The sequence below is a fragment of the Sapajus apella genome, unplaced genomic scaffold (genome assembly GCF_009761245.1).
Source record: "Sapajus apella isolate SASKATOON/1434 unplaced genomic scaffold, GSC_monkey_1.0 scaffold11, whole genome shotgun sequence".
Lineage (NCBI taxonomy): Eukaryota > Metazoa > Chordata > Mammalia > Primates > Cebidae > Sapajus > Sapajus apella.
Genome location: NW_022436951.1, coordinates 4,494,384 through 4,513,183, shown reverse-complemented (window position 1 = coordinate 4,513,183; position 18,800 = coordinate 4,494,384). Strand labels below are relative to the sequence as shown.

The window sequence follows — 18,800 nt, the reverse complement described above, 5'->3', positions numbered from 1 at the left end:
ATCCCCATGTCCTTTCATGTTTGTGACCCACCTTCACAGATGGAAGCTTAGACCCAGCCTGCGCAGAGTCCTGCTGGCTGAGGAAATGAGAAACCTCCTCTTAGGCCACTGTTTGATGTCTTCCTGAAAGGAAGCCTCCACAGCTTCTTGCAGCATTTAATGTTGGGCTGCAAAATGAATCCATTTGTAAACATCTCAGAGCCTAAACATCACAGGATATTATAGGTGAGTGCCTGAGAATATATGTTCAGAGAGAGCTTTCCTGGGCTCTAAAGCTGAAACTGCAGTTTGTGTGTGCTATGTATGGTCTGAATATTTATGTCCTCCACAATATGTATATGTTAAATTTGAACTCCCAAGGTGATGGGATTAGGATGAGGCCTTTGGGACATGGTTAGGTCATGAGGGCAGAGCCCTCATGAATAGGATTAGTGCCCTTATAAGAAAGGCCTGGGAAGGTCTCTCACCCCTTTCACCATGTAAGAACACAGTGATAAGATGCCATCTATGAACCAGAAAGGAGACCCTCAGCCTGGTCAATGCACAAAAATTAGCCAGGTGTGGTATCGCACACTGTAGTCCCAGCTAGGAGGCTGAGGCAGGAGGATCACTTGAGCTTGGGAGATCAAGGCTGCAGTGAGCAATGATCATGTCACTGAACTCTAGCCTGGGCATCAGAGTGAGACCCTGCCTCAAAAAGCAAAAAGAAAAGAAGGCAGCCCCTCACCAGGTGCTGGATCTGCTGGCAGTTTGATCTTGGACTTCCTGGCCCCCAGAACTGTGAGCAATAGCTCTATGTTGTTCATAAGTTACCTAGTTTATGGTGTTTGTTATAACCGTCAAAAGACACTAAAACGGTATGAAAGGATGAAAGGCTTGGGGGGATCTTCAGTTATTTTATTTTCCCCAGAGAGGTCCATTTAATATTTAATAGTGAATTCCTTTTTCTACTTCCTGTGTACAGAAACACGTGACAGGTTTCTGTGTGAGCCAAAAGGTCCTTAGATTATACATATAAGAGGCAGGACTTTGGCAGGCCAAAGCTAGGAAATTGTAAAAAGTGGTTTATCCCCAGAAGTTATCCTCAGATTCAGATATCTTAATGTGAAGTTCTTGCCTAAATTCTGTCACTGGAAGGTAAGGTTCCAGTCCTCTCTCTGTCTTAGGCACTTCTGCATCAGTTGTTCTTCTTATTTGCTACTAAAGACATTGTTAGGAGATAATCTAACAATTTTTTTTTTTAATATTCAACTAAGCCAGGCCCAGTGGCTCACATTTGAAATCCCAGCTACTCAGGAGGCTGAGGCAGGAGGACCACCTGGGCCTGGGAGTTTTAGGCTACAGTGAGCTATAATTGTGCCACTGTATTCCAGCTCAGGCAACAGAGTGAGACCCCTGCTTAATAAAAGACTAGCCTGAGAAACTGTGAGACTGGGGTGTGGGAGCGCTGACTACTTATTTGCCAGCTTTGATAATATTTCAAGTAGACTTTATGCATTTATGATGGTCTCTTGAGTAGGGGCTTAGAACTAAGAGGATTTTTGTTCTTCATCCAGCGCCTACTACCCCCAAAATAGAGGATCCCTCTGGTGTGAGCACCCTGGAGGTGTTCTCAGTAACTACGAGCTTGGTCTTAGGCTCAGGCAGAATAAAAGCTTTTCGATGGCGGCAGTCTTCATGATCTCCCCCAAAGCCGGTCTGAGGGCTATTTGTTAGCTTTCTTTGTAGCCGTAGATTTCTATTTTCTAAGCAGTGTAGAAAAGATCTGAAGAGGCAAGTTCTGAGTAAGCCTTCAGGCTGTAACATATTTTGCAGTGTTTTAAACACTTTTACTTGCTTTTTTAAAACACAAAAACCACGTGTTTGAGGTGAAGGAGAATATTTCTTTTCTAAAGTGACACTAAAAATTTTTTTGTGGGCAGCAATGCTTAGTGTTTATTAAAATAAGAACCAAGCATAAATATAGCTACTTATGTTTTGAAATATCTTGGCTATAAATATCTGAGAAAGCTTCCTCCTTCTGCCTAGGAATTTCCCCAGGGTAAGTGCCTTTCTCATAAGCCAAAAATATATAGTATGGTGGCAATGAAAACCACAGGCCTCGACAAACATTCCTCATCACTGAAGTTCCAACTGGGGTGCCATGGCTGTCACATGCTATCTATTGAGCTGGATAAAGGTGAAAAATAGTTTTCATTTAACTTACCTACAGTTTTTCTGAGGGTGCCACCTGATTGGTTAAAACTGCATCAGCGCTTTGCATTGAAAGGGCAGGCTGAAGTTCAGCAATGGCTGTTTTCAGTTAAAAGTCCACGATTGGCCCGGTGCAGTGGCTCACGCCTGTAATCCAGCACACTGAGGCAGGCAGATCTCTTGAGGCCAGGAGTTTGAGACCACCCTGGCCAACATGGTGAAACTCCGTCTCTACTAAAAATACAAAAATTAGCCGGGTGTGGTGGCACACACCTGTAATCCCAGCTACACGGGAGGCTGAGACACAAGAATTACTTGAACCCAGGAGGTGGAGGTTGCAGTGAACCTAGATCACACACCACTGCACTCCAGTCTGGGTGACAGAGTGAGACTGTCACACACACACACACACACACACACACACACACAGTCCACTATTGGCTTATTTCGGGTACATATGAAAGTTTAGAATATGTCCTTGTTTGTTTTAGGGACTCAGATCAAAAAACCTGAAAATCTCTAAACCTTAATGTAAGACATTTAAATTAATAAATGAGAAGGAGCAATGCTTTCCCTCTTCTTCCTTTCCTACTTTTCTGCCTAAATAATTCTCTGGTCCCTGGCAGATGCCTCCCATAATAAGACTTGAAGAATTCATCATCACACAGGGCTGCTTCTAGGTGGATTGCAGTGCCTACATATTGGTTTCATTTGAGAATCTCAAGGTCATGCAGCCTGGGTGGGTTTTTTAAAGTATTGCTCAAAAATTGATATTTTTGTCAGAAGTCATCTCTCTTTCCATCTCATCATAGACTTCCATATTCTGTAAGTAACAAAGGGACTTAATTAGTTTCCTCACAGGAAGTGACCCTGCAAAGGCTGTTACTGAAATGAAGATTGAGTCTGGGATTCAGAATGAAAGCTGAACAGAGGATAGATTTTCTTTGAACAGTTCTAAGGGGTGATGTGATTTGACTCATGGTCAAAGTCAAAGGTGTCCAGGTTAAAGGAATTTCTCATTCAAAATTGAGGCTTACAGCCTGACTCATATCATCTCTTGAGGTTTAAGTGTGTCCAAATGTGGAACCAGAAGAGACAGTTCTGAAACAGCCTCTAAGCCTGGCAAGGTTGCTAGATCCCAGTCCTGTTTCTTTCTCTGCAAATTAAGGCAGGCTGGAAGGGTGACATTTAATATCCTGTGATTCTGCTTGTCTAGCATCAAGACATAGGGGAGGCCGTACAGATGGATCACATAACACACAGGCTCTGGGCTGGACTCCTTAGTGCAAACAGTGTCTCTACTACTTCTAAGCTGTGTGATCTTTGGTGGGTTATTTAACTTCTCTGGGCCTCAGACAACAAAATAGGGATAATAACTTACTTGCCTCATGGGGTTATTGTGAAATTACAAGTGGACACATATGGAATGCGTAGAATAGCGCCTAGCCCATAGTAAGTGCTCAATCAATGCAAACTATTCCTATATGGCTTTCTCAATGGGTGTTTTTTGCGTTCCTACATAGCCTGCTTTCTCCTGTTTTTTTTTTTTATTTTAATTTTATTTATTTATTTATTTTTGAGATGGAGTCTAGTCTCACTCTGTCACCCAGGCTGGAGTGCAGTGGTGTGATCTTGGCTTACTGCAACCTCCACTTCCCAGATTCAAGCAATTCTCCCACCTCAGCCTCCCAAGTAGCTAGGATTACAGGCATGTGCCACCACACCCAGATAGTTTTTTGTATTTTTAATAGACACAGGGTTTCACCATGTTGGCCAGGTTGGTCTCAAACTCCTGACCTCAAGTGATCCACCCACCTTGGCCTGGGATTATAGGTGTGAGCCACTGCACCCTTCCTGGCTACAAGTCTTTATGCTTGCTATTCTCTGCCAGGATAGCTTTTCTGCCTCCTTACTTAGCTAACTCTTTTTCATCCTTCAGGACTCCTCTTTAAGTGTCACTTTCTCCAGGAAGCCCTGCCTGACTACCTTCCTCTACTCTCAAATTAGGTTAGCTATACCTCCAACATTTACTTGCCATACTCAGCATACTTGTAGTTAATTACTTTCTCAAGATCTGTCTTCCTCTTGGAATGTGAAGGCAATGTCTACCTTGCTCCTTTCTGTGGAATATAGAATACAGAAAACCAAATACCTAGCCCTGTGAACACACTACATGTCAAATATATGCTGGTAAGCATTTGGACACAGGCAGGCATGGGATTGATCTAGAGCAGGGGTGTCCAATCTTTTGGCTTCCCTGGGCCATATTGGAAGAAGAAAAATTGTCTTGGGCCACACATAAAACACTAACACTAACAATAGCTGATGAGCAAAAAAAAAAATCCCCCCAAACTCTCATAATGTGTTAAGAAAGTTTACAAATTTATTTTGGGCCACATTCAAAGCTGTCCTGGGCTATATGTGGCCCTTGAATGGTGAGTTGGACAAGCTTGTTCTAGAGGATGCCAGCACCTAGCTGGAGCCCAGAGCAAGCCGCTTAGTCTTGCTAAGCCTTACTTTCCTCTGCTGTAAAACATGGATGGTAGTAGTGACTACCTCAGAAGGGTTGCAGAGTTGAAAAGGTCTGGGTGGGTGTGGTAGCTCACGCCTGTAATCCAAGTACTTTGGGAGGCTGAGGCAGGAAGATCACGAGGTCAGGAGTTCAAGACTAGTCTGACCAATATGGTGAAACCCTGTTTCTACTAAAAATACAAAATTAGCTGGGCATGGTGGCACACCCCTGTAATCCCAGCTACTCAGGAGGCTGAGGCAGAAGAATCGTTTGAACCTGGGAGGCGGAGTTTGCAGTGAGCTGAGGTTGCCCCACTGCACTCCAGCCTGATGACAGAGTGACACTCCGTCTTGAGAAAAGAAAAAAAAGAAAAGGAAAAAGAAATTATCTGTGTAGCATTTAGAAGAATGGCTCATGGAGGATTTTTTTATTTTTTTTTAACCCAAGCCACATGCAAATATATTTTCACACTAGCAGTTACTTATTTTTAAGTAAATAATGTAAAAAGCATTACCCACAAGTAATCAGTGAATCCTGTACCACAATAGTAACCAACATCTGACCTCACCCACTACAGAAGTAAAAACCATACAAAACCCAACAGGGATCTGCACGTATGCGTCCCTGACCCCTTGCCAATGCCCTACTTCAATCCCAACTGAAAGTTTATTTATTGCTGTCATTTTCTTATCTTTTTTTCTTTTTTTCCATTTTCCTCATGCAAATCTCATCTTGACGTTTTCTCATCTTTAAAATAATCTCAGGATGTGATAAAGCTTCAAATAATACCTAAATGTGTATGACTAACTTGAAAGTTCCTACTGTGATTTTATTTCATGTGGAATGCAAACTCATGTTTTAGAGCTCATCATAGTAACCTAAGTGAACTGCCACCTTCCTTCATAGCATTTTACCAGAATATATAGTAAAACTTGGGCATATGACTGCAATATTTAAGAGTGATGTAGTCTGATGTTGGCTCGCTAGCCCCCAAAAGTTAGAATTGAAAATATTTAAAGAATTATTCTTGCGGCCGGGTGCGGTGGCTCACACCTGTAATTTCAGCACTTTGGGAGGCCAAGGCGGACGGATCACGAGGTCGGGAGTTCGAGACCAGCCTGATCAACATGGTGAAACCCTGTCTCTGCTAAAAATACAAAACATTAGCCGGGCATGGTGGTGTGCGCCTGTAATCCCAGTTACTCAGGAGGCTGAGGCAGAACCTGGGAGACGGACGTTGCAGTGAGCCGAGACCATGCCATTGCACTCAGCCTTGGTGAGAAGAGTGACTCTGTCTCAAAAAAAAAAAAAAAAAGAATTATTCTTATACAGTTAATTTTGGAGGAAAATGGGAAAAAACAAACCCCTCAAATCCTTCTTTCTTTTCAAAAAAATGTTTAAGGAGTTTTGCTATTTAAGCGTAAGTTTTCATTATCATCAGCAACAGAAATAGATTTAAGCAAGAATGAGCTTGCTTGGATGTCAGCTGGGATTTCATATGACAGGCAACAATTGTTACTTCACAAAGAATTCTTTTCCTTACCCTTAGATTTGAAACTGAAAATCTCAGAACCACCTTCTAGACTGTAGCCTGGTCCTAGAAATTCCAGAAGCCATCTAGTCCCTCTGCTCAGGCCCTAATGGAAGGGTTACTCTAAAGGATTTCAATAAGTCCAACGTATAGTTCTACAATTTGATGTCATAAAGCTTTAATTCCTCCTACCCTAAGCATTCCTGTTATAATTCATGGTGAGATTGATGGCAATTGACATAAATTGAATTATGTAACAGCTTTGGGAGCCATTTGTAAACTGCAAATGAAGTGTGCTTTCCCATTGCCCCACCTGGGACAAATTGCCAGCTGAGCTTATCATAACCCCAATGTATTCATCTGTTTGCCATTTGGTTAGGTTGAACCAATGTGTAAATAAAGAAGGCTGAAAGCTGAAGGTCAAAGAAGATATCTTTTTTTTTTTCATCTTTGACTACTGTGTGGTTTTGGACTTGTCTCTGCAATTCATTTAGTGTAGAGCAAATCCTGCATAAAACAGTCTGTAAAATTGACAGAGTCAGAGGCTCTTCTGAGTGTGAGGTTTTCTCTCACCCCTGTTGTGTTTGCCCTGGTAATCTATGGGATCACATCTCTTCCCTTAGAACAGGATGTTTAATGAGCAGTCCATAGATCCCCAAGGGTTTCCTGGATAGAATTCAAGGGACTTTGATTGGAAAAAAAAATTATATTCTTAGTTTTACCAATGGAAATTTAGCATATTCTTCGAAAATGAATACAAACAACAAATCACAACGGTATTAACAGTTCTTGTGATCTTGTCAACATTAGAATCACAGGTATTTTCTTATCTTGTTATAATGGTTGTACATATCTCAAAATACCCAGTTATGTTTATCACTACTTTGAAATAAGCATAGTTACTAAATCCATTGCTAGGTTTTGTTACTTAATGTATTAATAAAGGAGTATATTATTTCATAATTTTTATTTTGATAATTATTTTCAATATAATTGGCTTCCTTTGTGAACCTATAAATTTGATGCATTTTAAAACATTCTGAGAAGGGATTCATAGGCGTCGTTGGACCGTCAAAGTGGTGCGAGCCAGATTAAAGCATGCTGTTGTCTTAGATCAGGGGTTGGTAAACTTTTTCTCACAGGATCGATAGTAAATATTTTGTGCTTTGCCAGCTGTATGAATTCCGTATCAACTAATCAACTCTGCCAGTGTAGTAGGAAAGCAGCCGTAAACGGTACCTAAATAAATGGGTGTGGTTGCGTTCCAGTAAAACCTTATTTACTAAGACTGGCAGCTGGCTGAAATTTGCCAACCCTGATTTAGGGCATCATGCTATTTCTAAATTGAATTCTGCAGATATTTTAATTCAGCTCAATCACCCTTTATTGGATATCTCCTATGAGCATATATTCATACAAACATGCATGTATTGAGTATCTCATATGAAAAACATGCAAGAGATTTGGAGATGATCAGCTGTAGACTCTAGACTCCACCGTTGGACAGTCTTCTGGGGAATGCAGATGGACAGAGTTCACAGGAGCAGTGAGTGTTGTAGGCAAGCATGGCGACTAGGAACCTAGAGAAACACAAGCTTGATTTGACCTAATTTTGAAGGAGTCTGGAAGGCTTCTTATGGGAGCAAAGAAGGTCACATCAGAGATTACTAGGCAAAAGGGGAGGGAGGAAGCAACATGAAAGGCTTAGGCTGAGGAAGCCCCTTAAGCAGTGGCTTGGAGGCAAGAAGAAAATATTCCTGTAATTGCTTAGAAAGCCTGGAGCTCTGTGTGGTAAGAGATGGGTAGGCGAGGATCACACCAAGAAAGGCATTATAGAGGAGCCCATGTGTATCCTGAAGGGAATAGAGAGCTATGGAAAGTTGCAAGCAGGAAAGGGACTGGTAGTGTTCACATCTTTGAAAGATCATGCAGACATCTCAAGGAACACGGAGATGAAGAAGACAAAGTCACCATGCTTAATGAGCTCACAGCCCAAGAGGAAAAACAGAAGTATAAAATTATATTGGAAAGTGATCTAATCAGTGTGATAGTAGAATCAGATTCAAGGCATGGGATTGTCCAGCGGAAAGTCTTTTTAAATTCTGTTTCTAACATGATGTTAAGAAGGAATAATGTGAGAGAAGTACTTTAGGGAGGGAGCCGTCAAATAACCCAGCATCCTCCAGAAAGCATCCTGTTGTGGGTTGGTAGGTTTGAAGTGGAAAGGAGAAGGCCACAAGTGCCTGGCTGTGCTGTAATTAGGCTTCGGTCCTCTTCTTCTCAGGCCAGTAGAGCGGCGTCCACTGTCAAGGCTATTCTGGACGTTCTGCTGTATCCCCTAGAGGACAGTTTCCTGCTCCAACAAATTCCACTCTCAAAAGTATTTTCCTAGCAGGATTTAACTAGTTTTAACCATTTCCTAATTAACGTCCATGACATGCTTGAGCTTCACTCTTCATCGCAGCCCCATCTTTCTGGAACAGGAGTTCTCAAACCGAGAGATGAAATAGAATAGAAAAGAGAATAGCAGAGGCTCTCACGCATCGTAAAAAGGAGAATTGTTTTGTGAAACTTGTTTCGTGTGTGTGTGTGTGTGTGTGTGTGTGTGTGTGTGTGTTTGTGTGTTGTTTGCTGGGTCATAATGCCCAGTGTATGTCTTAACTGTGGATCATTCAAAAACACAGCTCTGCTACGTGACGAATCCAGAGCATGTTTGAGGTTGAACAGGCTTCATTTGCCATGTGTAGATATAGAATTCAAGTTCAAGGAACAGATTCCTCTCAGGGGCTAATGACACCTGCTTTCTTTATTCTTGGAATTGTAGAGTTGGAAATGTCATCTGAGATATTCTAGGAGGAAAAGTTTAGTGCAGTGTGTTTTAAATTATGGGCCACAGCACTCCAGTGACTGGCAAGATCAATTGACTGGTCTTTTATCAGCATTTTTTTTTTAAAGAGAAAAAAGGAAAAGGAGAGAAAGAAAGGAGAAACATGAATAAAGTAATAAAGCTAACTAATTTTTCTTGAAACTTTTTTCAGCTTTGTACTCATATATACATATTGTGTCCATAGATATATTTACTGTGGAAAAATGTATTTCTTAATGTGAGTCAAGGTCAGAGACACCGAATTAAGTTCCAGCTCCCACTGTGATCAGGAAGTCACTTGTTACATTATCATTCCTGACTGAGGACCACCCAGCTTTGCTTTAATGTAGTCATCGAGGAACAGCTCATCCCTTCCAAGGCAGTCAGCTTCATTGTCAGCTCTTTCTAATTGACATCAAAAGGTTTTCTTGCCATTGGCTTCTCTGTAAAAAACCACTGGGCCTCTTATTCCAACATGGAAAACACAGAAGCTTTCCATACTATCTTTATTTGTCTCTTATGTAAGCACACTTCCCTAACCTTACTAAGTTTTCTCCACCCAAGCCAAGCAGTATCTGCCTCAAGTGCAGATAGGTCTAAGCCAGCTTCTGCCCAGTGATCAGTGTCTCCTTAGGATAGGATTCTGGGACTTTTCAACAGCAGCTGGTCCAGACATCCACTTGATCCTGTGACCAATTTTTAAAATCCAAGTATATGCCCCCACCATAGATATTTGCCATACCAGGTACTCTCTGTCTTATAGCTATGAAATTAACCTTTTACAAAAAAAACAGCTAACATTTTACACTCATCCTGCTAAATTTCATTTTGGGTTGATTTTGCCCTTGTGTTTCTATATATTGAGGTAATTTTGAATTTTTATTCTGTGGTGCATCTTATTTTGGGACGCCACATCCCAGGCAATTATTTACATTCCTTGAACGTCTTCTGACTATTTTAAATACAGCTGGTTATGGACTGTCTTCTTCTGACTTTGGGTTACGGAGATTCTATTATGTTTTCAACTTTTTCATAGAGGTTCTACAATTAAAGGTAAAGGATCAGAGCTGGGCATTCTGTCCTCCCTTGAAGACTTTTTATCCTATCAATTTTTTCTTCTTCTTAACCACTTGAATCATTCTTGGGACAGTCCTTCCCACCTTCTCATCTGCCTGTTCACTCATTTGAGCCTCTCTGAGATATGTGGCAGGCTCATAATTTAGAAACCCATTCAAACAATAGTAACTATTTTTCAACATTTATCTGGAAGAGAGGCAGAACATCTAGGAACATTTAGCCTTTCTTAATCATTTCTCCCATGACCTTCAATGAAGTCTTTCAAATCAGTTAAAGTCAGAAACCATGTATTTTGAATGATACATAATACCTTAAACACTCTCCTTTTTAGATAAATTTTGTAAATGTGCATGAATTCACCATTCTTTTAATATAGGGCTGAGGTCTTTTCTTTGAATGTAGGCTCACTGTTTTGAGCACCTCACTGATGTTCTTGCACAAACTATACCTATCAGGTATTACCTGCAATTTCTACCTAAAGTTTTTTTCAAGTGAATCAAAATACTTAAAGTTATTTGCAAAGCTGACTGCAGAATTCTTCTAGAATTTTATAATTTTTCCCCAGTCTTTTGCATTTGTCTCACTTTTACCTAGTTTAAGGGCATTTTTTAAGTAATTCAGCTTTATCAAAATCTTTCAAACACATTTCACATAGCTATCCCTTGTATTTTTGTATTCATATGTCACTGGTTTATGTACTATTAAGTTAAATGACAATTAAAATAAGCACAAACATCATAAACAGGTTTGGAAATAAACACAACTGACCTTGATAAGCCAGTATCTCAATTGGTGAAAACAAAGGCAGATCACTGGTTAATTTGATTAGGCAGAGGTTGACCAGGAAGCCTTGACTACGTGTGTATGCAGAGAGGCACCACCAATTAGCCACTTGTTTACCTACCAATGGCTAACGGTTTTATAAGTTGTACCTATCTTTTGTATAGATGAAATAATTCATATCAGGGACTGATATCACATACTGTTTTTAGATAACCCACCTGATATTTTGCATTTAATTGGCACTTAATAAGCTTATGTCGCACACACAAGCTGATGCAGCTCTGGTCTCTCCTCCAGCATTCCTTTTCAGTTATCCAAGCCCAAATACTTTCAAAATCTAACTTAAGTTCTTCCTGGTCCTCATAGACTTCCCTCAGGGTTCTAGTTCACAATGACCTATTCAAATACAGCTCTTGAAATGTGCTATTTTGCACTGGCTTCCTGCTGGTCCTTAGAGGTACTGTTTCTCCATTGATGCTCAGATGTATTATATCCCCAAGTTATTAGATTATAAACTTCCCGGTGTACTGTATCCCCAGGTTATTAGATTCCATCCTGGAATGGAACTGCTCCCTGGAAGTGGAACTGTGCTTATACTTCTGTGGAGCCTCCTGGAATATAACTTCTGTGATGGTGCCTGGTTGATAATCATTCCTCATTTGCCAATTGACTAGCCCATGGCAGCTACCTATGGGTTTGGTGGTATCAAGAAAAATGATTGTTCACTAAGGTTAAGATTGGCAATGGGCAAGGTAGTCATAACAACAGAAAGATGTACTAACCACTGGTTCTGTGACTTTGGGTAAATTATTTTCCTTCAGTGACCATGTGGATAGACTGAGAGACTGGATCAGATTGGTGACTCTCAAAGCTTTTGGGATCGTGATTTTATCTTTGAAAATCTGATAAATGTGAAGGACCCTTTACTTAGAAAAATAAAATATGTTCGTGTATAAAATCTTGGATACAATTTCTAAGAGCTGCATTCTCTATCCCACACCTGAACTCCCCTGCCCAGCAACCTTCTAAAGGTCAGCCACTGATCTCCTGAGGTATAGGGTGCCTGGCTCAACCCTATCTCACTACTGGCAAAATGCTTGAAGTGAATGCCCTGCTGATGGCTGTCCATGTCTTTTTTTTTTTTTTTTTTCTTGAGACAGGGTCTCACTTTGTCACCAGGCATTGTACATTGGTGTGATCATAGCTCACTGCAGCCTAAACCTCCTAGGCTCAAGCAATCCTCCCACACCCAACTTTTTTTTTTTTTTTTAAGTTTTCTGCAGAGACAAGGTCTCACTATGTTGCCCAGGCTGGTCTTGAACTGCTGGGCTCAAGCGATCCACCCACCTCAGCCTCCCTAGTAGCTGAGATTATAGGTGTGCACCACCACGCCTGGCTATTTTTTTTTTTTTTTAATTAAGCATAGTTAGACAGTCTCACTGGTCTTCAACCCCTTGGCTCAAGCCATCCTTCCACCTCAGCCTTCCAAAGTGCTGGATTACAGGCTTGAGCCACCCTGCCCGGCCAGTTGTCCATCTTTTCCTGGGGGGTGGCAGCCCATTCTCAGTCAACTTGATAGTGTTGCTATGGTGATCTGACCAACAACTTTGTAGTTAGGATAAAGTAATTTTCTTTAGTCAAAAAAAGATAAAGATGTTTTTGGGGATGATTTAAGACAGTTCTTTTGCCTGGTCATCTCTTTCTCAACCTCACCTTTGTACTTTTGTACTTAGAGACTCTAAAAACATTCCAATAAAAAACTCATGACAAAATCAGAGGCAAAATGTTAAAGGTTTTGAAGTGGCATTCAATCTGCATGAGCTCGTCTCTCTTGCTCTATAGAATAAAAATAAATGCTAATGATTTCAATCTCATCGCTGGAAATAAGAGTTTTTCTTTTCTGCATTTAATGGGCAACATGTACAAAATAATCTCCTTTTTGTTTTGCTGTGGTTTTTACATGAAGATTGTTGCAGGTATTTGTGGGTAGTCCTGGGTAAATAACAGCATACTCTGAGAATAGATACGGGTTATTTCCTTCTAAATATCACAAGGGAGGCTTAGCAAAGGATAACAGGAGAGTTTTATCTAAAGATCATATCTTTTCTGAATTTACTTTTAGGTATCTCCTGTGGTTTTCCTCTGCAAAGTGATTTTGTTCTAATTTGAGTTTGTAAGTGTGCTTCCTTCTACTCATGGGTTTTTCTCTTTGATGATAAAGTTAGTTTACATGAGAATTCCATCTTTGGGGAAAGAATATCAGGAAAGAGAAACCAGCCCTACTTCCTCCGTGGGTATACCCTGTGAACTCTGCTTTTCCAAACACATTAACACACTACCCCCAGCTCTCTGAGTTTGAGGAAACATCATTTACTGGGTGTAAGGACCCCGTCTGGCTTTCAGTCATTCCTGCTAATGAAAAACTGGGTGAGCTCATGATAAAGAGATCTGCTGTTCACCCCGACATCTTCTTTTAGCAAAATGAGTCTCTATTTCCTTGCCTGGCAAGTTGTTCATCAAAGACAAACAGAACTTTTTTGTTTCCTGCCTTCGCCTAAATATCTGTGAGCAGAGGCATTTAACAACAGAACACCTGAGAAGTGGGCAGGGAGTGAGCAAAGGGATCGGAAGTAGCCTCTCACCTGCCATCACTCCAGTTTTCCATCCAGTATTAAGGGGCTTCTAAATCTAACCTCATCTTACCAATCCAGGTTGGCCTCACCATTTATCAGCTATGTGACCTTGAGCAAGTTACTTACCCATTCAGTGCCTTAGTACCCTTCTCTGTCAAAAAAAAAAAAAAAAAAGGTGGAGGTGTTTAATATTAGTACTTACTGCATAGGGCATTTGTGAGAAGTAAATGAGTTAAGGTATTGGAATGGTGCTTGGTAGGTGGAAAGCCCTTGATGTTATTAGCCATTAACACAAAACCTCTTAGGCCATTCACACTGTCCTCAGGCCATGTACAATTATTTCCCACTTTTATCTTGTAGTTCTTATTACCTGGAATGCTCTTTTTTCTACCCTCCAACTAGGATGTCCATGTAGAGCAGCGCTATCCAGTAGAAATGCAATGCAAGCCTATGTGAAAGTTTACATGTTCTAAGAGTGGCATTTAAAGGGTAATAAGAAAGAAATTAAATGAATTTCAATAATATATTTTAACCTGCTGTATCCACAATATACTCATTTAACATATAATCCATATAAAAATTATTGAGATATTTCATATTTTTTCTTTAAATTTCTTTATATTTTACATTTTACACTATAGTACATCTCAGTTCAGACACATTTCAAGTGCTGACTACCACATGGGGTACCACATGGGGTACCATATTGGATCATGCAGGTATACAAGAAGCAGGCAGCTGTAAGTTAATAGTTCTATGAATAAGTCCCTTGACTGGTACCTGCTGAGTATTTACAATTTGATGCCAGGTACTAGTCTGGAGATACATATCTTATTTGATCTTCATGGCAGTTTACTTAGGTAGGTCCTTTTATTATTCCCATTTTACAGATGGGAAAACTGAGTCTTAAGAAATTAAGTAGCAGCTAGTAAGTAGAAGAGTCAGGGCTTGAACTCCAGAGTTCATCCTCCCACCTTCTGTATTTACCTCCCACATGGGAGCTCCAAGCAAAGGTCTGCCTTCTCTGTAGGGTCCTCCAAAGGACATGTAAAAATTCAGCACAAGTTGGCATAGTTGTATAATTTGTTAAGACTAAAAATGTCCGTGAACAGATTCTTCTTGGGTTTTCCCATGGCAATCATGCAATTAGTCACCCTATAAAACTTATGTTTGTTTATTTTGTGAACAGATTGTGAATAGATGGAATCTACGTTCTTCTGACCTCCGGGGATGGGGACTGTCAAAGGGAGGATTGTTTATGAAACATCTGGAAGGCAGAGTCCTTGAAAGTGAATTCCTATGTGAAGATCTTTTCATCGTATGGAGGGCCTTGCAAGGAAAAGCGGATGGTCTTTAAGCAGCGTTTAAAACTGACCCTGAAAATAATCTACATTTTTATCAGGAGGGACTTGCAAATAATGACTTGTGATTTCAAATCAGGATGACTTTCACATAGGAAATGTTAACTTACTTTTACGAGTATTGCTCCCAGAGTTCAAATACCGTTAGTTTACACAGCCAGCTAGCTTCCCTTTCCTCTGGTATTTCTGAACTACTGCTTCTTTTTTTTCTAATCAATAAAGGCCAGATTTCGACAAGAGGTGGACCTTAATCCATGAGCGGATCCAGATGGACTCCATGGTTATCAAGGGCCTCGATCCAGATACCAACTACCAGTTTGCCGTGAGGGCAATGAATTCCCATGGCCCAAGCCCCCGCAGCTGGCCCAGCGACATCATCCGGACCTTCTGTGAGTATCGTGGCCCTTCTGAAGGACAGAGGGAGCTGCATATCTGCGCTTGCCTCATGAGGACTCTCTTGACCTGGATGCCGTGCGGAAGGACAGCCTGGAAAAGGGCTAATCCCAGGCTTTCCTCCTGCGGTTTTCCCAGCCCCTGGGAAGTTAGAGGCTGTCAACAGGGACACCGGCTGTTTCTATGTCCTGGAGCTCAGCAGAGGCTTTATTTTTGCATCATCCTTGGGAAGCCTGAGGTCAGTTTTCTTTCACGGTCACACAACAGACCACATAGCAAAATGATGTACAGTTTTCCCCTCCTTTCAATATTTTGAGAAAATGAATTTATCTTAGAACCATAGGAGAAAAAACTAAGGCTCCCCTCTGAGACTACAGGGTTCGTGTTTGCCTAAAAATCAAGGATGTTCAAAAAACATCAGCTCCTCTGAATGATGGCCTAGGAGTATCAAAGAAGTTGAGCGCAGTCATGGAGCTGGGGCTGTTAGCCAGTGGCGGAAGTTCTCACAGTGCCTAGGAGACGCTTGGCCAGTGTGTATCAAATCACTGGGGGTTTTGTTAAATTCAGATTCCGTTTTTGGTCTTGGTTTTTACAAACCCACGCAATGCCAAGAACCATTCTTGGATTGTCAAGGGTTTAGACCACTTTGTCAAGCCCAGCTTAGATGTTTTTTGCGTTTGGGGAACGGAGGGTGTATTTCTGTAAACCTAGAACCCTGTGTAACATGGAGACCTGAGAATGGAAATGTTGGCGCATTTTTGTTTGAAGACTCTGATCTTTTTCCTTTTTTTCTTTTTTAACTTCTGGGTTACATGTGCAGATCATGCAGGATTGTTACATTGGTATACACACCCCATGGTGGTTTGCTGCCTCCATCCACCCGTCATCTACATTAGGTATTTCTCCTAATGTTATCCCTGCCCCATCCCCCCATCCCCTGCTATCCTTCCCCTAGCCCCTCACCTTCCAACAGGCCCCAGTGTGTGATGTTCCCCTCCCTGTGTCCATGGGTTCTCATTGTTCAACACCCACTTATGAGTGAGAACATGCGGTGTTTGGTTTTCTGTTCTTGCGTCAGTTTGCTGAGAATGATGGTTTCCAGCTTCAGCCATGTCCCTGCAAAGGACATGAACTCATCGTTTTTTATGTCTTCATAGTATTCCATGGTGTATATGTACCACATTTTCTTTATCCAGTGTGTCATTGATGAGCATTTGGGTTGGTTCTGAGTCTTTGCTATTGTAAACAGCGCCGCAGTGAACATACATGTGCATGTGTCTTTATAGTAGAACAATTTATAATCCTTTCAGTATATACCTAGTAATGGGATTGCTGGGTAACTCTGATCTTTTCAGTGCTGCCAGTACATTCCTCCGGGAGGGCCCTGCTGCTCCTCTGGGTCCTGTTTACCCAGGAAACGTGCTGTCAGGAAAGAGCAAGTGCTGGTAGCTTGCTTAACCGGCCAACATGAAGCCCTGTTTTATTGGTTAGTGGAACTGAGTAAACTCCTCTCCTCACAAAGCACCCACACAGCCGACATCCAAGGCCACTGCTATGTTCAGGGGTAGAGATTCAGGAGGTTCCCCAAATCTGAGGAATTTTGGCTTCTTTGAAAACAACCCTCACCCTAACCTTGAATGTCGGGTCTCCTTTTGTCAAATTAAATTATTGGGTTATATAGGGAGGCTATACCCCAAAACACACACATACACACCCATACACACACATGCACACATGTGCACACATACACACACATATGCACATTCTCATGCAACCTGTAAGTGCTATTGATCACCCAGAAAAAAATTGTTTTCATTCCTCTTCTTTACAATTTAGAAGCTTAAACTTCCCAGGCACATGCCAAGGGATGATGGCCTTCTTCCTAGAAGAAACATTAACGATTCTATTTCAAAGGACCTTGTTTGATTACTCTTTGGCTGAACTTTGTGAAGTAACAGGAGCTAGGGGCTGACAGTACTTTGGAACTCAGTTTGTCTTTTCGTACTACAAAGTGAGCAGCCACTTGGTGCTTGTCCCATCCACCCTTCCCGTGAAACTCCTGCTCCCATTTGTAAGCCTCTCCAGGCTCACCTCTCTCAGTCTATCCCTTAGCTTCCCCTCCTCCATAGAGTCAAGAATGTAGAAGAAAGGTGAGTTACAACAGCACATGCTGATTTAGATGTGCATATAGAGACTGCAGTCAGGGAAGGATAGGTGAGTTGGGGTACCTCTCATACTGCTGCTTTTTTTTTTTTTGAGTTGGAGTCCTGCTCTGTCGCCCAGGCTGGAGTGCAATGGTACGATCTCAGCTCACTGCAACCTCCACCTCCCAGGCTCAAGCAGTCTTCCTGCCTGAGCCTCCCAAGTAGCTGGGATTACAGGCGCCTGCCATCACACCCAGCTAATTTTTGTGTTTTTAGTAGAGACAGGGTTTCACCATGTTGGTGGTGTCTTTGGCCAGGCTGATTTCAAACTCCTGACCTTGTGATCCACCCACGTCAGCCTCCCAAAATGCTAGGATTACAGGTGTGAGCTACCGTACCTGGCCTCATACTGCTACCTTTTTAACGAAAACACTAATCTGGTCTTGGAGTTTCTGATTAGAATTTCCCCACTGCTGGATCCTGCTTTTCTGGATTAAGTGGATAAGTTATCTGAAAGTGTTTACAGATATGTAACATTTTATTATAATTGGTCTGTTATGTGAAGTAAAATTTTTAAATCCCAAAGTAATTGTGGGCGGGGAAGGTGGACAAAACCATGGTAAATCAGTGAAAATTCTCAGTTATAAAACAATCTTAAATAGACATAATTTTACTGCTTTTAGGTATATACAGTTACTCAGATCAGAATAACAAAATGTATTAGATGACTTGTTTCATGAATACAAAAGAAAGTGCTATAATTGGTATTTCAAGTGTGGCTTTTCTCCTGATCACTTCTGATATTTTGGAAAACCCTTTATTCTGGGACACATTTATATATTTTTATTTTGGTATTGGTTTAGAGTATTATTTTGCTTCCAAAATATGCTTTTCCCATACATAAACTTACCTCATTACCAAATAGCACTATCTGAATGATAATAAATTTGAAGTATCAGAGCTACCCTGGGGAATGCATACAATAAGCCAGATATCGTGCTGGGAGCTTTACCTACAAAACCCAGTTAATCCTCACAGAAACACTGTGCTGCAGCAATAGTGTCCCCTTTTTACAGATTTTAAAAATTGAGTTTTTGAAAGGTCGTGTATTTTGGCAAGATTGATTGTTGTAAAGGCAGGATTTCAACTTGGGTTTGGCTGACTGCAAAGCTGCTTCTTTGAGTGAGAAACATTTAGAGAAGGCTATTGTTCTAATGCAAAGTAACGTGAAAATGGTTAAGGTCAACAATTAATAAAAGACAGGACAGTCCATGTAGACTGTCTAAGTCTATGGACCAAGGAGACTC

The 18,800-nt window shown here is 41.1% G+C and overlaps 1 protein-coding gene across 3 annotated transcripts in view; it reads left to right on the top strand.

The window, feature by feature from the left end:
• The window catches only part of EGFLAM (EGF like, fibronectin type III and laminin G domains), a 227,006-nt gene that overhangs the window by 102,504 nt on the left and 105,702 nt on the right, over positions 1–18,800 (top strand). For all 3 annotated transcript variants that reach the window (XM_032278918.1, XM_032278919.1, XM_032278917.1), the window contains one exon: positions 15,179–15,345. In XM_032278918.1, coding sequence (XP_032134809.1) covers positions 15,179–15,345 — 167 coding nt within the window. The remainder of the gene's footprint in view (positions 1–15,178; positions 15,346–18,800) is intronic.